The sequence below is a fragment of the Toxorhynchites rutilus genome, chromosome 1 (genome assembly GCF_029784135.1).
Source record: "Toxorhynchites rutilus septentrionalis strain SRP chromosome 1, ASM2978413v1, whole genome shotgun sequence".
NCBI classification, from domain to species: Eukaryota; Metazoa; Arthropoda; class Insecta; order Diptera; family Culicidae; genus Toxorhynchites; species Toxorhynchites rutilus.
This window is the reverse complement of record NC_073744.1, coordinates 104,094,141-104,119,203: the sequence shown is the minus strand read 5'-3', so window position 1 is coordinate 104,119,203 and position 25,063 is coordinate 104,094,141. Positions and strand designations below refer to the sequence as shown.

Below are 25,063 nucleotides of genomic sequence, written 5' to 3'. Positions count from 1 at the left end.
ATGTCTTGAACTGTGGCAATAATCCATGGTCAACAAATTCGCAAAGGTAAAGAGCGAACGTTTGCTTCTCCTACGACACATTCAACAGAAGTGGTTCGAGGAAGAATTCATTCACTTGCGAGACGATATCATGGGCAACACCTACACAGCCTTTGTTCAAACATGTGCACGTGTGTTCAAACAAAAGAAATGCAGTCTTTAATTGGCGGGAAGAGGGGTGTGAGGTTGAAAATGCATAAACATCTGGTTGTGCTGAACATAATAGTCTCTTCCATCTGCTACAGGCAAAAACATGATTGCACGGCTTACCAGATAGAGCATATACCTACCATTTTCAATCATTTTAGGACAGTATTCCTCAATAGAATTGTCAAATTCGAATTCCTTGTCATCGCTACAGTCCAAAACGGCACTCTTAAATAGTACATTTAGCTATCATTTTGCTAGCGTTACATTAGAGGCACAAGGTTTTAATGCATCCAATATTGGATACGAAAATATTTTACTTGTGGGGCGCTCCCTCACAGTTCGAAACATACTGAATGCGTTTCACCACCAGAATATCGCTTAAGTATGCTTTTTGTTCGTGATTGAATCGAGAGAAGGTGTGGTTCACTATCAAGGCAAACTAGAGGCGAATGAATTCTCTGAGTTTGAAACTTTCAGCAACTGAGCAATAATCGATGGAAAATTATATAATTTCTGCGATGCGAAACATTTCCCGTTTTTAAATTTTATACATCCAATATTGGATACGAAAATATTTTACTGATGGGAAAGAATAATCTTCAGAAGCTTTCCTGTTAATTGCACTTGATTGAAAAATCATAAAACGAAATGCATTTGATCGCAGTATTATATGGATAAAAAACATTAAAATGAACTTTTTCGCTTGAATGTAATATACAATTTCAAAGGGAACTGGTAGATTATTTTTCAGCAACGATGACATCTTTATGGATTCTTCTCGATGCTCGATAACCACCAAACGAAAAGAGTTGCGCGCGTGTATGTGTGTGTGTGGCGGCTGCTCCAATGCCTCAAGCGGAACCAATTTTCGATGCTGTTACTTTCTTGGTCGCCTTTTCAGTGGCATCACTCTCCCCCCGATGGATTCCCTTCTGGCCTAAGGTGCACAATCAGGCTCTTGGTGACACCGTTCATCAGCGCTTTCATGATGAACGAAGTTAGCTTCACCATGACAGCGCTCGCTTATATACCGATTGGTGATTTCAATAGCCTGTTTTGAAGGCAATTTTAAGGCAATTGAAACAAGTTTTTGGATCAAAATGCAACACGTATATAACGCGTAGATATTTTATCTTTCGAATGAAGTGTTTATCGTACCATTTCGTTCAGTTGTTTAGGAGTTATTAACGCTCGAAATCTCGTTCTCCGGCGTAACGCTTTCGTTTTCGAAACTTTGAATTCACTCAAATTGAATTTAGATACAATATACAGTTCGAAACAAGTCCTTAAAATAAATCAAGGCTCTGGAATGAAAATGAGATCATGACTCATAACTGAAAAACGAAAAAAACGCCTCTCTGGTTTCGACATATGTTATGTAAAAAATTCTCAGATTTCCAAAAAAAATATAAAAAAAATAAAGTATATTTGGTCTCGAGACTATGAAATCAATAAAAAACGAATAAAATCAATAATAACGAGAACAGAATTCGAATTTTCTGCAGATATAGTATTTCTTCAAAAAAGACCAGGTGATTGGCTTTAATTTGATATGTCGATCATCTGAATCGGTCTAGTAGTACAAAAGTCATTTTTGGAAAAAAGAGGAAAAAGTTGATTTTTCGGACAACCCTAAAATGGAAATGGCACCAATGGCATTTCGAGTGTATTTACGATTATTCATTTCTGCCGGTAAGCTGGCCAGATATAACTCTATATAATGTGCAGACATTATATAGGTTCCCCTCGGGACCACATCAAGGCGACTACTTCGGGGGTCGGCGGTGATCATGCTTTTCATCGGTTGTTAATACCCTTTTTCTTACTTCATTTCATTCCAATTGTGAAAATTGTACCGTTAGGAATTGCCCTCCAACTTGACGCGCAACCCGTCACAGTCATCCACGCGGGATTTCTCTTCCTAACGGTGTTCGATTAGGTAGTGCCCTCCACCGTGACGCGCACTCCGTCACAGCTACTCTCGTGGGGTATGTACCTATCTGATGACGCCCTCCTTGATACTCGATACGCCGTGTGTGGTTCCACAGCCGAGATTGAGCACATCGTGGATGAATCCGGCGAACAATCAAAGAAGTTTCACGTGTCAAACGAGCTTCTTATTCAAAGACTTTAGCTATTTATGTCTCAACGATTCATTCGTCGGCGAACGTTTGAAAGAAACCTGCTTCCTTCGTCACTTGAGACTCACTTCCAGTTCTGCTATTTTTCAGAATAGTTTTTTCGATATCGCTATCTTTCATAATTAATTTGTTTATACAGGGTTTTCCATTTCGGGCTTCCGAAAGTATACAGCCCTGCGCTGGCAACCGTTTGACATAGCTGTCAACCAAAGCGTCATATCGTTAGTTGAATGTCTGCCATTTTACAATATGGATCGTTTTAGCATCGCACAACGTGTTAATTTTGTTAAATTATACTATAAAAATGATGAAAAACCGGCAAATGTTTTTCGAGCATTACGGACGGATTTTGGTCGTCATGGACGGCCTACAGAGCACACAATCGCTAATGTAGTGCCTAAATTCGAACAAACTGGATCCGTAGCGGATATTGTGAAACCTGTGCATCATCGTAATGTGCGTTCGGCCGAAAATATTGCTGCTGTTGCTGCCAGTGTGAAGGATGACCCGAATGTTTCGATTCCACGGCGTGCTCAGCAATTGGGCTTGTCAAACACATTATTGTGGCGAATTTTGCATTTGGACTTGCACCTACATCCATATAAAGTCCAACTGGTACAAAAATTAGAGCGTGGTGACCATGGAATGCGTCGGGCATACGTCGATTGGGTGAACGAACAACAGCAGCAAAATGCTGAATTTTCGCATCAAATTTTCTTCAGCGATGAGGCACATTTCGAGCTCGGTGGCTATGTAAACACCCAAAATTTCCGTATATGGGGCTCAGAAAATCCACACGTGATTGTTGAGAGGCCATTGCATCCGCCAAAAGTCACTGTTTGGTGCGCATTATGGTCTGGTGGAGTCATCGGGCCGTATTTCTTTGAAAATGAGGACGGCGAGACGGTAACTGTGAATGGTGAGCGCTATGGCCGCATGTTAACCGATTTTTTTTGTCACAAATTGAAGATATGGATACGGATGACATGTGGTTTCAGCAGGACGGCGCCACGTGCCACACAACACGACCGAGCATGGCAATATTGCGAACGAAATTTGAGGGATGTATAATTTCGCGTTTTGGTGATGCCAATTGGCCGTCCAGATCATGCGATTTGAACCCGCTAGACTTTTTTTTTGGGGTTATGCGAAAGACCGTGTCTATGCCAACTCTCCGCAAACTCTTGAACATTTGAAAGACAACATTCGTGAAGTTATGACCGAGATACCGCCCCATATGTGCCGAAAAGTCATCGAAAATTACCTGTTCCGGATCAAGGTGTGCGAGGGAGCCCTGGACATTTGAATGATGTCGAAATTCGAATTCTAAGTGTGTTTTATTTCAATTTACTTTCGGAATTTAAAGTTGGAAAACCCTGTATAAGGGTGAAAGTTGTACAAAAACAAAATTATTCCAATCGGAAGCATTTATATTTATCGCACATCCGGCAGAAAGACAAAGACGCTGCACGCCTCGTTACAACGTAAACCATGACAGAAACAATCAGTATGTGCAAGCACAGAACTTGGACTGAAGGTTGGAAGCTTGGTTCTAACATTGTATACAGTAAACATTCGTTAACTGGGCGAAAAGTGAAGACCAGTTATCGACATTCGCGTTTGAACAGGTCCGGCATGTAAAACGCTAAATAAAATCGAGGGGAACTTCAATGAATTGTTCGATACACGTTAATCATGAAATTGGGTAAACAAAAGGTTTCCAATGGAAGTTTTGCATTCAGTGCGACAACAGATGTAAAATATAATTTGGGGAAATTATTTTACTGTAATTTAACCAATGTTTTTGTCATTCGAAAATAATGTCAATTTTCAAAACATTTCAAATTACATTCGAATGCCCCTCATAGCAAATCTTCCATTTGAATATGACGTCGATTGTTTACGAAATTCTGCTTTTAACTGGTCCAAGGACCAGTTAACGTTCCCCCAGTTAAAAATCAGACCAGTTAAACCAGGACCAGTTATCGAACGATCACTGTATAATGTTCTGTTGTAGCAGCTTTGTGTATTGTGCTACTTTGGATTCAAATTGACGAGCATTACAAGAATTTCGGTATCTCTATTACGGTCGCTTAATCTAACATACTATACTATGAAACTTACATTGTTTGCTTCCATTTCCTGTTTCAGTTTCACTGTGCTCCATTTGCATTTTGCTTCCAAAGAAGAGTATTCGTTTTTCAATCTCTCGATTTCCTGAAGGCTGTTCTTATGTTCTTGATTCTACAATAAAATTATTATTTTAGTAAAAAAAACAGCATGCTGTAATGTCATTTTGACGAAAAAGTAATATAAACTTCATATGTTTTCAATGTCTCAATAGGGGCAAAATGGTTGAAGGTTTCATTCCAAATACGAAAAATCCAAAATAAATAAATATTATAAGACATAAAGGGTCTTTGTAAAATAATTGGTTGAGCTCCAAATTCAGGGCCCTTAATTGACCATATTCGCTACTATGCTACTATGTCCATGCACCAATCACCATGTGACTGTGATCCTAGCTTCTCACCGTTCACACACGCTCTACTGCTTGCAGCAAGAAACATTAAGGGCCCCCTTACACGATAACCTAATGAAACTTTCTGGGCGTGAAGACCTAACATATGGAAAGGGATAAATATTTTTGGTAATTTTTTTATATTTTTTTTACTCGAAAATGGTAAGTCTTACCATAAAGTGATCTATAGAAGAGTTTGAGGAACATAATAAATAATATTCAGAAAAAATACTGAAAAAGCATTTTTTGACATTGTACACTGAAAAAATCAAACTAAAAGTCGATTTTCTCAAAATGGTCATCTCAGATTTTGATGAAATGGTAGATAAATTGTAGATAAATATGTGCCCTACAACTCTTCCATACATCGCAACTTGTGCATATTTAAGGCAAAAAAGTTTTCCTAACAAAAACATTTTCAAGATTTTTTCTTGAAAATTTTCTATTTTTTGTGCAGCTATAGAAAAAATCAATAACAGGTAGAAATGGATTTATTTATTTATTTATTATTTATTTCGTCTTCGATTTTTTCCGTACAGACTACATATTAACCTATATTCTTAAGTCTAAGATTAAAAACAGCTTTATTTATATTGAATACGAACACTGCACTAACATTATTGAAATCTCTCAAACATGCATAAAAAAGATTGTAGTATCCATACGTCGTTCTACTCGTAGGGAGCGAAAGAAAAAGCTGGTTACGTAGTCGACGTTGAGGTACAGTTATGTTGACATTTTTAAGTAGAGACGGGCAGTCTATGTTAGCTGTCAGCAGATCAAACACGAACAGTCGTCGCAGTTTAGTTCGTCTGGATGCAAGTATTCCAAGGTCGATTAGTTTACAACGATCGGTATACTCCGGAAGTCTGGAACCGTCCCTCCACGGTAGCTGGCGTAGAGCGTGGCGCAGGAAACATTTTTTGACTCTTTCAATTTTCATACATTGTACTGCATGGTACGGAGCCCACACCGGGACAGCATATTCCAGTATGCTTCGCACAAGCGAACAGTACAAGGCCTTTAGAGCATACACATCGGTGAAGAACTGCGTACTACGTTTTAAAAATCCAAGAACTGTAAACACTTTGGCCGTGGTCCATGCTATGTGCTCGTTGAACTGCAGCTTGCAATCAATTATCACACCAAGATCACGAATAGAGTTTACACGCTCAAGGGAGACCGAGTTTGTACTATAGTCGAAGCGAATGAACGACTGTCTACGTGTGAAGGAGATTATTTTCGTCTTCGCAATATTTATTTCCATACCATTATTAGAACACCAGCGCTGCAGTTCATTGATATCGGCTTGGAGGGCGCAACAGCCGAGAGCTGAAGTGATGGTCCGGTATATCTTCAGATCATCTGCAAACAGCAGCAACTTTGATCGCAATCGTAGACACAGGTCATTCACAAACAGAACAAAGAGAAGAGGTCCCAATATGTGGCACGCCGGAAGTTATCGCAAATTCCTTAGAATGGGTTGAACCGAGTTTAACGTAAGCTCTACGATCAGTAAGATATGATCGGATTCATTCAGTCACCCATGAAGGGAAGCCCATTCGAGACATCTTGTTGACCATCAGCTCATGTGGAACTCTATCGAAAGCTTTTGAGAAGTCAACGTAGATGGAATCGACTTGGCCGCTTTTTTCTATGACTTTGTTCACTTCATATGTATAACTCATCAGGTTACATGTCGTGGAGCGCTTCTTGATAAATCCGTGCTGGTATTCGCTTATAAGTATCTGCGAATTTCTCAGCAGTACTCCATGGATAATCCTCTCGAAAATTTTCCCAATGCAGCACAAAATGTAAATACCGCGATAGTTCTCAACTTTGTTGATGCTCCCGGATTTGTGTATCGGGACTATAGCGTCAACTTTCCACGCATCAGGAAAAATGTTGCTCTGTAGTGATCGGTTGAATAGCCTGGCGATAGGGAAAGCTAAAGAATCAGCACATTCTTTGAAGAAGGACGGCGGTAGACCATCAGCACCAGCCCCTTTGCTAGCATCGAGACCTTTTAGCACGCCAAGTACGTCATGTCGAGTAACTGTCATTGGTGGCAAATGCATTTCAATCCATGAGATATCCCTGGTACTTTCAGGAGAGTAAACAGAATATTGTTGTTTGGATAAAAAAAACAGGAAGTGGGTTATATCTATGGTATAACCGCAAGGGTGACGTAGGACTATCGTTGATTTAGAGATCATTTGTTTGAAGTTGAATCTGAATTCATTCTGAATGAATAAATATTTGGGGGACTTCGAAAACGAGAGCGTTACGTTGGAGGCACAAGGTTTTATGCATCCAATATTGGATACGGAAATATCCTACTGATGGGGAAGAATAATCTTCAGAAGCTATCCTGTTAATTGCGATTGCTTGAAAAATCACAAAACCAAATGTATTTGGTCACAGTGTTACATGGATAGAAAACATTAAAATAAACTTTTTCACATGAATGTAATTTGAAATTCCCAGAGGAACTGGCAGATTATTTTCAGTAACGATTAGATATTTCCACATTTTCCTCGATACTGGAAGCCCACCAGTGGTTAATGCTAACTCGATAACCATCTGTTAATAGCACTTGATTGAAACATATTTGGTCACAGTGTTACATGGATAGAAAACATTCAAATAAACTCTTTCACATGAATGTATTTTTAAATTCCCAGAGGAACTGGCCGATTATTTTCCGGATCTTTCTCGATGCTGAATGGCATCCAAACGGAAAGAATTCCGCGCGTGTATATGTGTGTGTGTATGTAGCGGCTGCTTCGAGATCTTCCCGGGGAACCGTTTGTGGCATCACTCTCCTCCTGATGGATTCCCTTCTGACCTAAGGTGCACAAACAGGCTCTTGGTGACACCGTTCATCCGCGCTTTCATGATAAACGAAGAGCTTCACCACAACAGCGACAACATGCTCCAATCGCTGTTCAATTATAACTGAGTGGATTTCCGAGCGGCGCTCGCTTATATACCGATTGGTGACTCCAATAGCCTGTTTTGAAAGCAATTTTAAGACTATTGAAACAGGTTTTTGGATCAGAAAGTAACAAGTATAGAACGCGTAGACATTTTATCTTTCGAATGAAGTGTTTATCATACCATTTCGTTCAGTTGTTTAGGAGCTATTAACGCTCAAAATCTCGGTCTCCGGCGTAACGCTTTCGTTTTCGAAACTTTGATTTTACACCCCGGTATAGAAATGAAAGACGTAGTCCTACGTCAAAACTCATCTGACATAGTCTTAATGAATTTAAACTTAAAACTAAAACATTAAAACACACCATTGAACGCATCGGATTTCACAATTCTGTTTTTGAAGCGTAGTGATGGTTCTCCAAAAGCAAAAAACTGCTCTACTGACGAGAACGTACGAATCATTCCCGAGATCGGCTCATGTTGTCCAAACGATGATCGATGTGGAAGCGGTTGCAGCAAATACGAGGATCGTAGAATTCTGCTGGGAGCACGAAAGTTTACCATCTCGAGCAGGTGAGGCGCATCAATTTCACCACAAAGAAGCTTGACAATGAAAGTAGCTTGTTGAATACGCCTTCGTCTCTCAAGTGCATCCAGATTCAGCAAGCGACATCTGGCTACATATGGCGGTAGGTTCCGGGGATCACGCCAAGGCAAATGCCTGAGCGCTCTTCGAATAAAACATTTTTGTATCCGCTCAATCCTGATACTCTACATATGCTGGTAAGGGATCCATACTACCGATGCAGTCTCTAGAATCGGCCGAACAAGAGAACAGTACAGCGATTTTAGGCAATAGGGATCAGTGAAGTCCCTAGAGATTCTCGATATGAATCCAAGCTGACGATTAGCCTTAGTGATCAATGCAGATCGATGTGCGTCGAAAGTTAGCTTATGATCGAGAACAACGCCCAAGTCGTTAACCTGACTGACTCTCTCTAAAATCAAATCGTCGATCGTGTAGTTGAATATAATTGGCTGTTTTTTTCGGTGAAAGCTCATGATCACACACTTGGCGATGCTTATGGTAAGTTTATTCAATTGGCACCAACTGACGAACTGGTCAAGCAAGCTCTGTAGTCGACGGCAATCCTCAAGGGTTCTGATAGCTAAATAAATCTTCAAGTCGTCTGCATAGATCGACACACAGCCGGATGCTAAAATAAGGGACACATCATTGTAGAATATCGCGAACAGCAGTGGCCCTAGATTACTGCCTTGTGGAACTCCCGAACAAACAGCAAACGGAGACGAAATGTGATATTGGAGCTTAACACGGAGCGTTCTTCCAGAAAGATATGACCTCATCCAGTTGATGAATCCATCAGAAGCACCAAGCCGGGATAGCTTTCTCAGCAGGATGCGGTGGTCAATTCGGTCGAAAGCGGCTTTTATGTCGGTATAAATAGCATCAACCTGAGCACGTTCTTCTAGGCGGTTGACACAGAATGATGAGAACTCGAGAAGATTGGTGCTTACCGAGCGTCCTGGCATAAAACCATGTTGTACTGGTGAGATATAGCTCTTAACTTCGAAGAAGACAACATCGTTCACAATCATCTCAAATAGCTTAGAGGCGGCAGATAAGCTGGTTATCCCGCGATAGTTGCTCACGTTACACTTGTCTCCTTTTTTGAAGACGGGAAACACAAATGAGTGCTTCCATACATCTGGAAAGACTCCTTGATCCAGCGAAACTGTGTATATGCGGGAGAGTGGTAACGCCAAAGCTGAAGCACAGCGACAGAAAACTATTGCTGGAATTCCATATGGGCCAGGAATTGTAGAACGTTTCAACTTTTTTACGGACTTCTCTACCATCTGGGGAGTAACAACGAATGACCGCAAGTCTATTGGATACTCTGGAACGTTAGCAGCAGCCCTCTCGGCTTCAGATGAGGTGGCTGCATCAGCGACAAACACTGAAGCAAAATGTTTAGAAAACAAATCACATGTTTCCGGGACAGACGACGACTCCGAATCACCCAAACACATCTTAGATGGGATGTCTGTAGTTTTACGCTTCGAATTGACAAAATTCCAGAAACTCCTTGGATTCCTACGTAAGTTTGTTTGCACACGAAGCACGTACGATTTATAAAGAGAGGCGTTAAGGCTGCGGTATGCATTGCTCGCAAGTTGAAAGTTATGCTTAGTTTCAGCAGTTCGTCGACGTCGCAGTTTGCGTTGACAAGAATTTTTGTTGCGCCGTAAGAGGCGAAGAAGTGGAGTGCTCCATGCTGGTGATATCAAAGGTTTTTTCCGTGGAGTATTTGTTAAGAGCCAGCTACAAACGATTTCGCAAAAACGTGTCGCCATGCCATTAACGTCCTGGCCAAGGGCACTCCAACTGTAGCTATTCAAAAACTCATTAAGTGCAGCGAAATCGATTTTAGCGTAATTCAGCGGTCGTTCGCTTTTGCTTAGATCCTCAGCAGTCGACAGAGATCCACCTTTAGCCGATAAAGACAGCACTAACGGAGGATGGTGCAGATCCACCGCTAGCAGCGGCGAAACGGATTCGGAGATAGTTATGTTGATGTCGGCTGCGCAAAAAACCAGATCAAGTGTACGGCCCCGAGAATTGCGAATGAAGTTATTCTGCTGAAGACCGAGAAAGGAGACTCCATCCACTAGAACAGCACTCGCCGTAGAGGTCAAAGAGGGGTTCAGATTAACAACTGAATCGGCATGCGGTTCCCACGCAATATGGGGCTGATTGAAATCACCACATACTAAAACTGTGTCATCAGAGGACGCTCGATCACACAGCTCACGCACGGAAGCCAGATGAGAATCATAAACCCCTACGTCGCGGCTTCGGTCGGGTGGAATGTATACTACGCAAAGTAACAACCTTTTTCCACGTATTGTAGTAGCGACACAAATTTGTTCCAAAGAACCTCCGTTGCTCGTATGAACTGCTACAGCAGTGAAGCGACTAGCTACAGCGATGAGAACTCCACCAAATCTAGACTTATCACTGTTGGAAGGGCTTCGGTCGAAGCGAAAAACATTGAACTCAACTCCAAACAGCTGCAGGGAGTTGATGCTATCGTCAAGTCCGGTTTCAGTCAACATAATGACGTCGTAATTGCAATCGCTTACTGCCACATAGAGATCATCAATTTTCGTCCTCAGGCCGCGTACGTTCTGGTAGTATAACCAAATGGCACAGCCGTCCACGCTAGAAACCAAAGGCAGGTCAGGTCGCGAATGGGATTCAATAAAAGTATACTCGCCTAGAGTGGCACGTTGGAAGACCCCTTCCCCAGACTCAACAGCAGGACCGGGACGGCTGTACTGACGCTGGCTGCAGGGCTCGACTGAGTTGGACGGGTTAGGGGCTTCCATGATGCCGTTGTTCGTGCGTCCCAGTGGTAAAAGCTCATTACTCGTTTGATGCGTGTATTGCGGTGCTCGGGCAGCTATGACACCAGAAACATCGGCGACCTCATTGCGCACATCAAGAAGAGCGCTGGCTGCAATTGGCGCGGCTGGTTCAAGGGTACCGCGTTCTGGCGAAGATGATTCGACAATTGTAGGAGGCTGCAATCCTTCAAGCTGATCGGCCCATGTAGACGTACATTGGCTGGAAGTTTGTACGGAGTGAGGCAGGTACGAGCGATCACAAAAAGCATACTTGCCTGGTGAAGAAGTTTGGAAGACCCTGCATCCACTCTCGACCGCAGGACCAGGACGTCTAAGGTGAGCGTTGACTGTAATTAGCGCGACTGAGTCGAGGGGATTTAGGGCTTCCATATTGCTGCAGGTAGTGCGTCCTAGTGATGATAAACCAAAGGTGGTGTTGTTTTCGAAGGGCGGTGAAGGAGGCTTGATGGTCAGTGAACTTAAGCTTCCATCTGAACTGCCGATTCGAAACCAGGCGGGGGTAGATTTCTTCCACTTGTCGCCTGGTTGAACGTTACAACCTTGTCCTGGTTTTTTGAGCGGTCAACAAATTCACGGAAAAATACATTTTCTGGCCACGATTCGCGGGAAAGAGCTTTGTTCTTGAACTGAACATGTATACCAACTTTGAAAGAGATGAAATTCATGCTGCCTAAGTCTGCCCCTTTCGGGACAAGTTTCACAACTTTAACCTCTGAATTTGGTTCCAGTTCGAGGCATTCACGTACCAGCGATACAATTTCATTCTCAGTTGTTTGCGGATCAAAAGCAGACAGATAGATCCAGACCAAATTGTCGATCAGTTGTATGGTTTTGAGGTGTTGATTCATAGGCCTAGTTCCACAAACCCTCGTCGGCTTCGAAGGAGTACTGATAGGGCTACCACTATCCTCACGTCTACGTTTCGATGCATTTGTTGTAATCGATCGCTTAGAATTAATCCACGGACTTGAGATACTTTCAGCTGATGGTGCTTGCGCGCTGACTTTTGCCGATAAAGTTGACACCGCGTCACTCAGCTTTGCAACTTCATTTTTCAGAGATGAAAACGCTTCTGATTCAGTAGTACCGCTAATTTTGTTGGTCATGATGTTCCGGAATGTGCCATTGGTGAACAACTCCGAACAATTGTCACACATCCAGAAAACGTTATTCGCGTACTGCCCTATGTGATCTAGCAGAGGAAAGTCTACTTTAGCACAGATCACATGAAACGAATTTCCGCAGAATCCCTGACAAACAATTCGATCCGAATTGCTGACAACTTTTGACGTAGGACTACGTCTAACCGGAAGATATAGGGGGTGAAATGGAAATCTAGGCACTGAACAAGTAGGAAAAAATGCAAGATTTGGAACGCTTATAACTCGAGCATTTCTCAATAGATCGCAAAAGTTTTTGCATCAATTGATAGGAAATATATCTACGCATCTATCATAACGAATAACATTTCATTTTTCTTGAGATAAATAATTGAATAATTGTGAAATATCAAGCATTGTCAAAATGCACTATGTGCCCATTTTTTATTGGTCCATTTTGTGCTCCTCAAATCGTACCGACCAAAACGGGCAACCAGAGCAGCAGCGAAATAGAATGAAGCACGATTGGAAAGGAAAAAGAAAAAACAGGAAGTGGGTTATATCTATGGTATAACCGCAAGGGTGATGTAGGACTATCGTTGATTTAGAGATCATTTGTTTGAAGTTGAATCTAAATCCATTCTGAATGAATGAATAAATGAATATTTGGGGGACTTCGAAAACGAGAGCGTTACGTTGGAAGCACAAGGTTTTATGCATCCAATATAGGATACGAAAAACCTTGTTCTGAAGAATAATCTTCTGAAGCTTTCCTGCTAACTGTACTTGATTGACAAATTACAAACCCAAATGTATTATATGGATATTTTATAGATAGAAAACATTAAAATAAACTCTTTCGCTTGAATGTCATTTTTCAATTCCAAGGGGAACTGGCAGATTATTTTCCAGCAACGATTAGATATTTCCACATTTTCCTCGATACTGGAAGCCCACCAGTGGTTAATGCTAATTCGATAACCACCTGTTAATAGCACTTGATTGAAACATATTTGGTCACAGTGTTACGTGGATAGAAAACATTAAAATAAACTCTTTCACATGAATGTATTTTTAAATTCCCAGAGGAACTGGAAGATTATTTTCCGGATCTTTCTCGATGCTGAATGGCATCCAAAAGGAAAGAGTTCCGTGCGTGTATGTATGTGTGTAGCGGCTGCTCCGATGGTCACCTTCTCTTCTCCTGAAGGATCGGCTTCCCTGTGCTCCCTTACAGTTTCAAACAAACTGCTTGCGTTTCAGGGCAGATCTCGATCCTTCGCCGTCCAGCACCCTCAGCAACGATGTTGTCTTGTCGATGTCCTCACGAAAAATGAATGCATCTCACCACCAAAATAACGCTTAAGTATGCTTTTTGTGTGTGATTGAATCGAGAGAAGATGTGGTTTACGATGGCAATTTGGAAGGCATGAACTCTCTGAGCTCGGAACTTTCGGCGACTGAGCAATAATCGATTGCGGGCGCATACAATATTGGATACGGAAATATCCTACTGATGGGGAAGAATAATCTTCTGAAGCTATCCTGTTAATTGCGATTGATTGAAAAATCACAAAACCAAATGTATTCACAGTGTTACATGGATAGAAAACATTCAAATAAACTCTTTCACATGAATGTATTTTTAAATTCCCAGAGGAACTGGCAGATTATTTTCCAGAAATGATTAGATCTTTCCGGAACTTTCTCAATGCTGAATGGCATCCAAACGGAAAGAATTCCGCGCGTGTATGTGTGTGTAGCGATGTCTTCCCGGGGAACCGTTTGTGGCATCATTCTCCTCCTGATGGATTCCCTTCTGGCCTAGGGTGCACAAACAGGCTCTTGGTGACACCGTTCATCCGCGCTTTCATGATAAACGAAGAGCTTCGCCACAACAGCGACAACATGCTCCAATCGCTGTTCAATTAGAACTGAGTGGATTTCCGAGCGGCGCTCGCTTATATACCGATTGGTGATTTCAATAGCCTGTTTTGAAAGCAATTTTAAGACTATTGAAACAAGTTTTTGGATCAAAAAGTAACAAGTATAGAACGCGTAGACATATTATCTTTCGAATGAAGTGTTTATCATACCATTTCGTTCAGTTGTTTAGGAGCTATTAACGCTCAAAATCTCGGTCTCCGGCGTAACGCTTTCGTTTTCGAAACTTTGATTTTACACCCCGGTATAGAAATGAAAGACGTAGTCCTACGTCAAAAATGAACGAAACATTGGTCGCAGTCTCACACATGCGTAATTATCGAGCCAGCCAGTCAGCTTAAAAATCCCCGCTCCGCTGCAGTAAGGATCATTCTCATCCAAACCGTACACCACATCGGTTCGCATCACAACACATCAACAAACCAACCCAAGCAGCCATGTCTGGACATGGTAAAGGAGGAAAAGTGAAGGGAAAGGCAAAATCCCGCTCGAACCGTGTTGATCTGGAGTTCCCCGCAAGGGTAGCTAGGCCGAGCGCGTTAGTACCAGTGCACCAGTCCACCTAGCCGGCGTTATATAGTTTCGGCCGCCGAAGTGATCGAGTTAGCTGGCAAAGCTGCTCGCGACGATAAGAAAACCCGCATTCGGAACAGAACACATTCGGTTCGGTGGACATCAAGACAACAGGCAGTTGCAGCGAGTGGCGAGTGGCAAACGTAATCGCAAAACGGCATCAGGTAGCAGAAGAAAAAAGTTTGTTCTTTATACAAACTGCTTTGGTGGCAAATCCAGAACAAGGCGGCATCGAGGGCGTTCGAATAGGTTTTTTTTTCAAAACCACGAGTACAAAGTTTTCTAAATTGGAACCATTCCAGAAAACAAGGCGCTTTTCAGGGCCATTAAACCTTCCAAAAAAGAGTTTAGGAAATACAGTTAAATGCTTTCTAAAACATTATCCAGAATAATAATAAAACACAAATTGATTTTTTCATAATTTGTTTGCCAGGATCTGATGAGTATGTGAATTTGGCAGTTGTTCTGAACTTATTGATAGTTGGGAACTTTCCAGATTATTCAATTTTCACCAATTCTTAAATTGTTTGCTTAAAAGTACAATAATTTACAATTAGTTCGACATTTAGCTAATTGGAGGGACATGTAATGCGTCTTATTTAGTTGGACATTTTTGTAAACATAGAGATCCAAATTATGACCCCACATTGATGAAATACATGAAATACAGTTTGAAAAAATGAAATACAGTTTGAATAGATAATGAAATATAGTGGTTTTGAATTTAATGGTATATAGTAGAGCTGAAAAATGGAGAGGTTTATTTAATGAATTTATCCTCCTTGGTGAGTGTGGCTGTAGGAATAGGAAGTTGATTAAAGTATAATGTAATGGATAGAAGATAGATGTGGGTATGGAAGTATATATTATATTATTTGTTATTTATTATTATTGAATGCGTGTATATACATGTATGAATTCCTTCCTTCCGACCCGTACATACATGTGTATACACACATAAACACGCATACATGACTGTGAAGTGGCGAACTTTAATAAGCAATTTCCAAGGTATTTAGTATTTCGATTTAGATTTTACCAAAGAAGTCGGTTTCTTTCAGAAACGCAATTAAATTGGTTTCTTGGGTCTCGTCTCTACTGAGGATATCTCGGAGACTTTGACCTATGTTGTGTCGGACTCGAGCATCTTTGGTATGTTGACATTCAAGTAAAAGATGGCTAACGGAAACCGGAGCTTCGTTGCAAGCACATTGGGGTTTTTCGGCTCTGCAGAACAAGTGTGAGTGGGTGAAGTTAGTGTGCCCAATTCGAAGACGGGTAAGGACTTGCCTTTCCCTACTATTGAGACGGTCCTCCCAAGGGAGAGTGGAATTTTTAATTTTATGAAGATGAGTGGGACGGCTGTTTATCCAACCTATGTCCCAACTTTCACGACTTGCTGTTTTACCCAGCGGACAATGTCAGATGGAGGACAGGGCATGTCTGGGGGTTCTATTTTGCTGCCCTTGCCGGCCAGTATGTCGGCGGCTGTGTTTCCGCGTATTCCTGAGTGACCAGGAACCCAGCAGAAGGAGATGTTTTTATTTGAAGCAGCCTCTTCTGTTTGCTTAATCCATGGGTGTTTGCTGTTTCCACTCAGAAGATCGTGGAGACAGCTAGCTGAGTCGGAGAATATTGTGGTAGGAAGGAAATCATGGGTGCATTCTTGGGTAGCTATTAAAAGTGCGAAAGCTTCCGCACTGAAGATGGAGCATTGCGGTGGAAGAGAAAAGCTACCAGTGTATCTACTCTCAAAGATTCCACATCCAACTCCATCGGCACTGACTGAACCATCTGTGTATACCTGGTGATTAATTTGAAAATTGGATGCAACGAGGTTATTGAAGCAGGCTTTGACTTTTGGAGAAGGGTCTCCCGCCCGAACTGCCTTGAGAAGTTCAAGGTTAATGTTCGGCGGTTTGACGTTCCAATTTCTTCCCGTCGCAGATGAACGTTTACATATATCGGGAAGATCTTTGTTCATGAGATTTTTGAACCATGTTTTGGTCCTATGTATTAATGGGACATTGTGGTCGCTTTCGGGGAGTGACAAGTGACGGATGGCTTTATTAGTGATGGCTTTTGTTACCAGGTGGGTGAAGGGAAGTTGCCCACTTTCTGCCATTACAGCAAGAGTAGGACTGGTGGGAAAAGCGCCAATTGCGAGCCGAATTGCTTTATTGTAAATTGGTTGAATGGTGTTTAACACCCTGTCCCCTCCACGGCTGAAGGTGCCTATTCCGTAAAGGATTTGTGGGACCAACCAAACATTTACAACATTTAGCAGCGTCTTTCTATGGCCAGAGGCTAGGTTGCCTGCGATAGCCTTGATGATGTTCAATTTCTTTCTGGTGGCTATTTTGGTCTTTTGGGAATGTGATAGGAAGTTGAGTTTCTTGTCGAAAGTAACCCCTAGTATTTTCAATGTCCTCATTGTAGGGATCGGGATTTTGTTGAGCTGAAGATAGGTTCTCCTTCTGAGAGCTTTTCCGATATATATGTGTTTGGATTTCTCCGGGGAAATTTTAAAACCTGTTTTTAGAGCCCAGTTTTGGATGGAGTCTAAGGTTTTTTGAAGCCTCTTTCTCTGAATTAAGCCGAAGCAGCTCGTAGAGATAAGAGTGATGTCATCTGCATAGACTATGATCTTTATATGGTCCGGGATAATCTCGAATAGAGATTGCATGGCAATGTTGAAGAGGGTTGGTGAAAGTGCTGAGCCTTGTGGGAAGCCGTTTTCTGGGATTTTTAGAGAAGATTGGTGGTTGTTAATAACGGTTTTGAAAGACCGGTTTTCTAGAAAACTTTTAACGAAGAGACCTAATCTCCCACGAATCCCCCAGTCGAAAAGGCTTTTCAGCACTGGGTACCTCCATGCCCGATCGAAGGCCTTGGATAAATCCAGGGAAACAATATCAATGTGGTGTAATTTTTCAGTTGCGTCGTCTAGGATTTTTTCGATTGCTACAAGGCAATCTTCTGTACCTTTTCCCGCACGGAAGGCGAATTGTCTGGGATCAATCAGCTTATTTGACTCTAGAAAAGTCGTTAAGCGTCGATTGATCATTTTTTCCAAGACTTTCCCAACACAACTTAGGAGAGTGATGGGGCGGAAATTGTCAAGAAGATGATTGTTCATGTCTGGTTTCGGGATACAGATCATTAAACCCTCTTTCCAGCAACTGGGGAGGGTTCCTCTGTCCCAGACTTTGTTGAGGAGCTTCAGAAGTGCTTTTTTCCCGAGATGGGGTAGATTCTTAAGCATAGGGTAGCTGATGTCATCAGGTCCTGTGGATCCTTGTTTGACTTTGTTCAGTATCCAATCGAGCTCTTTGAGGGAGAGGTTTTTGTTGAAGTCAAATTCCACATCGGTATGAAAATCGATGGGAAATCTTTCGCATTCCGTTTTGTGGGTTAGAAAGGTTTGGTCGTAGTTTTGATTGGAGGAGGCGGATGCAAAGAAATCTCAAAACGCCTCGGCGATGATTTTCCGGTCATTGGTGTATTGACCGTTAATTAGAAGATTATATTCTTTGCTTCTTTTCTTTCCATGAAGCCTGCCAATCTTACTCCATAACTCCTTTGTTGACGCGTTGGGATTAATTTCGCTGACGAATTTAACCCAACTGTTGTGCTTGGCTGTGTTGATAGCAGTCTTAGCTTCTTTGCGAGCCCTTTGGAACTCTGCAAGCAGAGTGGGTCTCAGTGGGCTGTCCGGATGGGCCTTTCTTAATTTGCGTAGGGCCTTACGTCGACCTTTGATCGCTGCCTTCAGCTCAGGCGACCACCATGGGACACATTTCCTGCCAGGGATGCCACTGGTTCTGGGGATGTGCACCATTGCAACTTCTAGGACAACTTTGGAGAATTCCTCGGCTGTCCAATCTCGTTTAGCGGAAAGGCGGTTTTCAATGTCAAACTGATAGCCAGCCCAGTCAGCGTATTCAAATCTCCATCTTGGCCTTGTTGAAAACTCTGGAGAAGTTTGGCCGAAGGAAGTGAAGATTGGAAAATGATCGCTTCCGCAAGTATCATCGTGGATGTTCCAAGAAAGTTTTGAAGATAGTTTGTCTGATACTATAGTGAGATCGATGGCTGAAGTAGTACCAGAATAATGGGTTCTGGTGTGTTGGCCGTTGTTAAGAAGAAGAAGAGAATGGTCGGATATGAAATCCTCAATGATGGATCCGTTTCGATCGAGGTATGCACCTCCCCAGGCGTATGAGTGGGCGTTGAAATCACCCATAAGCATGATTGGGGCGGGAAGTTGGGCGAACAGGTGGTCCAGTTGGCCGCGTAGAGTGTTCGGATTGGAATCATTAGTGATGTAGATGCTAACGACGGTGATTGGAAAGGGGTGTTTAATGCGCACTACCACTGCCTGAAGATCAGTGGTAATGGGAAGAAGATCATGTGGAGTGCCATCTTTGATTGCGATTGCAACTCCGTTTTTTGAGGGGTTGGGACCCTCTTTGAAATATGTGATATATTTTGAGATGAAGTGTTTATTGAAATTGTTTGGTGTCATAGTTTCTTGAAGGGCTATGACTGTGGGATTAGAGTTTGAAATAAGCATTTTCAATTCTAGAATATTTCGTCGGATACTTCTGATGTTCCATTGTATCCCGAATTTCTGTGTTGGAGTGAATGTGTTGGTGTTTTTAACTCTAATTCCTAAGTCTTAATTGTGTGTATGTTTGAACTATTCAAAGAGAATTAGTTCGATGGTCCTTTACCCTTGGAAAGAGAAGCTTTCTTTGAGGTATTGGTGTTGTTTTTGTTTGGTGTAGAAGTCTTTGGAGTGTTTGTTGTGTTTGTATTGTTTTTTGTTGAATGTGCGTTGCTGTTGTTGTTATTGTTGTTTTTTGTTTGATGTGTGTTGTTGTTGTTGTTGTTGTTTTCTGTTGGTGTTGTGTTGTTATTTGTTGGTGGTGTAGTTCTTTGTTCATTATTAGTTCTTTTCTTGTCCTTGTTTGTTTGGATTTCATCTTCGGATTTTTTATATGAATCTGAAGATGATCCTTTCGCCATTTTCCTTTTATTTTTATTTTTGTTTGGAACATCAGAAGTGTCCATTGAAATGACTGATTCGTTTTCGGATTCCGTTGTTGAGCTGTCGGTTGTCGACTCTGTCATGGAAGTATCGATTGTAGTGTCAATTGGGGGAGTGCTTTCGCGGCTAGAAGAGGCCGAAGCGGCCGAGGCGCAGTTACATTTGCAGTTGCAGCTGGGTGTTGGCTTTTGCAAGTTGGAGAGTCTGTCTTGCAGAACACTTGCAAAAGTTGGTCCATTATTTTGACCGTTGTGTTTTTCTTTCGCCTCTTTGTAGGAGATACCATAATCGATTCGGATTTTTGTGATGTTGTTCTCGGTTTGCCATACGGGGCATTTCCTATTCGAAGAGGAATGGTCCCCTTGGCAATTCAAGCAAAATGCTGAAGCGTTGCAGGTTTTAATTCCATCCTTTTGTTCTGGATGTTCCTGTCCACAATTTCGGCAAAGCGGGTTCTCGCGTTTGCATCGTTTGCTAGTATGTCCAAATTTGTAACACTTAAAGCATTGCATTAAATCCAAAATTAATGAAATCGGGAACAACAGTTCCACGAATCGTCAAAATAAGAGTGGCAGTTGGCACAACAATATTGTTCTCCTTTCTGGTGATGCGCTTGACATCGATCACACCTTGATCGGAAAGCTCTGTCACCAGTTCGGATTCTTTGATGTCCATGACATCACGGCAAGTAACAACACATTTGCGTTGGTTAAGGGTTGGGTGGTAAATCACTTCAATAGGGGTTTCATCAATTAATTTGTTGATTAAGAGGAGCTTACCAATGATATCTTCGTCCTTGGTCGTAAGGATATATTGCGTCCTCTTCTTGTCGTCTCGTTGCGGTCGCGCTGTGTAGTACTTCTTTCCTACAGCGTTGGCGATCGTCTTACTCACGACGAACGGGTTAGCCGGGATCACGTTCTCTCCTGTGGCACGTAGTAACAGGATCTGTAGGTTGCCGTTCAGTGGGTCGGCCCATCTTGGAGCAGTACGTTGGGTAGGTTTACCCTCGTACAAATTTGTAGCCCGGCATCCCGGAGGCCCGGAACTACTGGAAGCCATGCTGTTGTCAGGCTATCCCCTAGGTATAGCCGACAAGTGGGTTAATCTTCAGATGAAAACACTGAGAAATTTTGTTGGGTCTTTACACTTGGGGATATGTGTCCAGAAATTCGCACTTTTTTAGCAAGAGCACAAAACCACCAATTATCGCGAATAAACTTTCAAAATTATTTTAAAACTGTTTTTCCTACTGTCACATCACTGTCCGTATGCGCGTGTTATTTCTTTTTTTTTCTTTTAAATTATAACTAGAGATCACTACAATCACTACAAAATAATTGGCAACACTCCCCGGAAAAAGGGGGCGTGGCGTCAGTGACGCCGTAAAAATCGTGCGCTTTTCCGGTTTGCCGGTAAGCGCTCGCTCTCCACGGTCGAAACGAGCTATTGCCTTTTCCCGCCCTCCTTCTGCTGCCACTTAAAAATAATTAAAGTTAACTCCTTCGGAATCGCCAGGGGGAGACGTCCTAGTCCGCTGTCCAAAACGCCAAACTGCCGAGCTGAATGAAACGTGACCTTCTCGGTCGGAGGTTAAAATCAGTATGTTGATGTATTTTTTTGCCATCGCTCCCTTTTAACGCTCATTCGTTCGTCTCGTTGGACTCGCCTCTTTGGCTTAGTCTGCCGATTTGTCTCTATCCTGTGAGTGTGTACCGCTAGAGTATAAAACACGCGGACCCCAATAAAATATCTTATTTTCTTTCAAACCGTTAACCCGTGTGGTTGTACGGCATCGGCATCGTGGACGTAACAAAGGAGGACAAGTTAAGGGAAAGGCAAAGTCTCACTCGAACCGTGCAGGTCTCCAGTTCCCTGTTGGTCGCATTCACTGATTGCTCCGCAAGGGTAACTAGGCCGAACGGATTGGTGCCGGAGCACCAGTATACCTAACAGCGATTATAGAGTTTCGGCCGTCGGAGTGCTCGAGTTGGCTTGCAAAGCTGCTCACGACAATCAGAAAACCCGCATCAAGAACAGAGCAGCTTCGGTTCGGCGCTCATCAAGGCAACAATTAGTTTCAGTGAGTGGCAAAGTGTTTCTCCGGCACGTCGCACTAAATGTAATTTACTGAACAACATGTCACAAGCTGGATGGGAAGAAATTTTCCAACTGTGAAAGCTGTGGCGAGTGGCAAACGCAATAGCTAAACAGGAAGGTTTAACCGAACAAGATGGGAATATCGAGTGATAACAAAAACACAACACCAAAGGTTCTTTTCAGAACCATCAACATATTCATAAAGAGTAAACAGTAAACTTATCCATTTTTCAGGTAGATAGGTAGGTATTCACGTAGGAGAAGAAAATAAAACAATATATTTAAAATATATATTTAACAAAAGCTGTCCCCTTTGTATAGTCCTACGTCACTCCGGTTATGTCCCCGACATTACCCACCCGTCTTTTTGACGTGGGACTACGTCTAACCGGAATATATGGAGGGTAAAATGAAAACCTAAACACAGAACATGCAAGAAAAAATGAAAGATTTCGAATGCTTATAGCTCGAACATTTCGTACTGGATAGGAGAGATGTTTGCATCACTTGATAGGGAATATTTCTACGCATCTATCGCAACTAACAAAATGTTGTTTTTCATTAGATAAACAATTGAATAACTGTAAAATATTAGGCGTTATCTAAACGCCCTAACTGCATCGTTTTGATTGGCCCGATTTACGGTTTCCCTAACACAGCCATCAAAACCAAGCAGCCTAGGGGAAATCGGCATTGCAAATTCATACAAATCGGGGGTATTTTTGTTCCGATTGAAATGTGTTTCTCTAACACAGACTTCAAAACCGAGGTTTCTGGGGAAATCGGCTCTGCAAATAAATGCAAACTGCGAGTACTTTTGTCCTCGCTTGCCTTTGTGCAGAGTGGAATATGTCTGTCCTAACATGATCTTCTAAACATAGGAACCTGGGAAAATCGTGCAGACACTAGAAGCGAATGAACTTCCCAGTTTCAAGCAAATTCGAGATTCGAGAAGTATGTACACTTTTGGGATGTAAACTTCAGAGGGAAATGTAAAATAAAATAATCGTTTGATAATTTTTTTTTGTCTTTATTGGAAAGATTTTTAGCCTTAGGCTGGTTCATCAAACGTTTGATAATTCTTCCGTACATATATTTTGTTCTAGTCATCATACCAAACGTAAAAGGTCCGTCATTAAATTTACTTGTAACGAAGAACAATCAATCACAATAAATGAATTGACTTTACACGGCATTTGTTCATTTTTTTCACTCACAGAGCAAATATATTGAACTCAATTGAATTTGGAAATTGTTTCATTCAATCAAGAATTTAATCAATACAAACGAATGATTGCTAAGCTAAGGTAGTTCCACGTGAACCTTGCGGTTATATCATAGATATAACCCACTAATTTTTTTTTTGCATTGACCACAAGACATCATTAGTGAAGTGTAGAGTATGCTTGTCTGTGCTCACGCAGAAGTACTGTTGCATACAAGTTCTTCGTCTCTACTGAATAACAGATGGCGCTGATGTTGCAACAAATTAATGTAGGGATAATATATGACGCAGTATGTTTACAATGGCAGAACAACACACCGAAACTATAGCGCACTATAATCACAATTCCACGAAAATGAACGATTGCACTACACCAAATTAGAACGATCCGAAGTCAAAACATGTAGTTTTACTAACGTACGACAATTAATTCACGGTAGGAACAACGAAAAAAACAAAATTAAAAAGACGGGTGGGTAATGTCGGGGACATAACCGAAGTGACGTAGGACTATACAAAGGGGACAGCTTTTGTTAAATATATATTTTAAATATATTGTTTTATTTTGTTCTTCTACGTGAATACCTACCTATCCACCTGAAAAATGAATTAGTTTACTGTTTACTCTTTATGAACATGTTGGTGGTTCTGAAATGAACCTTTGGTGTTGTTTTGTTTTTATGATGTGATGCGATGCGATGTTAAACGATGCCATACAACCACACTGGTTTACGGCTTGAAAGGAAATGAGAATTTTTCTTTTTCCTTTCCAATCGTGCTTCATTGTATTTCGCTGCTGCTCTGGTTGCCCGTCTTGGTCGGTACGATTTGAGGAGCACAAAATGGACCAATCAAAAGTGGGCACATAGTGTATTTGGACAATGCTTGATATTTCACAATTATTCAATTGTTTATCTCAAGAAAAATGAAATGTTATTCGTTATGATAGATGCGTAGATATATTTCCTATCAATTGATGCAAACACCTTTGCGATCTATTGAAAAATGCTCGAGTTATAAGCGTTCCAAATCTTGCATTTTTTCCTACTTGTTCAGTGCCTAGATTTTCATTTCACCCCCTATATCTTCCGGTTAGACGTAGTCCTACGTCAAAAAAAACACAACACCAAAGGTTCTTTTCAGAACCATCAACATATTCATGAAGAGTGAACAGTAAACTAATCCATTTTTAAGGTAGATAGGTAGGTATTCACGTAGGAGAAGAAAATAAAACAATATATTTAAAATATATATTTAACAAAAGCTGTCCCCTTTGTATAGTCCTACGTCACTCCGGTTATGTCACCGACATTACCCACCCGTCTTTTTCTTTTTCCTTTCCAATCGTGGTTCATTCTATTTCGCTGCTGCTCTGGTTGCCCGTTTTGGTCGGTTCGATTTGAGGAGCACAAAATGGACCAATAAAAAATGGGCACATAGTGCATTTTGACAATGCTTGATATTTCACAATTATTCAATTATTCATCTCAAGAAAAATGGAATGTTATTCGTTATGATAGATGCGTAGATATATTTCCTATCAATTGATGCAAAAACCTTTGCGATCTATTGAGAAATGCTCGAGTTATAAGCGTTCCAAATCTTGCATTTTTTCCTACTTGTTCAGTGCCTAGATTTCTATTTCACCCCCTATATCTTCCGGTTAGACGTAGTCCTACGTCAAAATGTCCTTTTCAGGATCACAAAATTATCTTTAATCTAAAGAGTTTATTGTTTTGTTATCACTCGATATCCCCATCTTGTTCGGCTAAACCTTCCTGTTTAGCGATTGCGTTTGCCACTCGCCACAGCTTTCACAGTTAGAAA

The 25,063-nt window shown here is 41.6% G+C and overlaps 1 protein-coding gene across 5 annotated transcripts in view; it reads right to left on the bottom strand.

The window, feature by feature from the left end:
• The window catches only part of LOC129773074 (coiled-coil domain-containing protein 186), a 123,804-nt gene that overhangs the window by 53,534 nt on the left and 45,207 nt on the right, over positions 1 to 25,063 (bottom strand). For 4 of the 5 annotated variants that reach the window (XR_008742666.1, XM_055776876.1, XM_055776657.1 and 1 more), the window contains exon 3: positions 4,455 to 4,574. The exons of the other annotated variant lie outside the window; for it this stretch is intronic. Coding sequence is in view for 3 of the 4 variants with exons in the window: in XM_055776876.1 (XP_055632851.1) it covers positions 4,455 to 4,574 (120 nt within the window). In the remaining variant the exon portion in view is untranslated. The remainder of the gene's footprint in view (positions 1 to 4,454; positions 4,575 to 25,063) is intronic. 5 annotated transcript variants of the gene reach the window in all.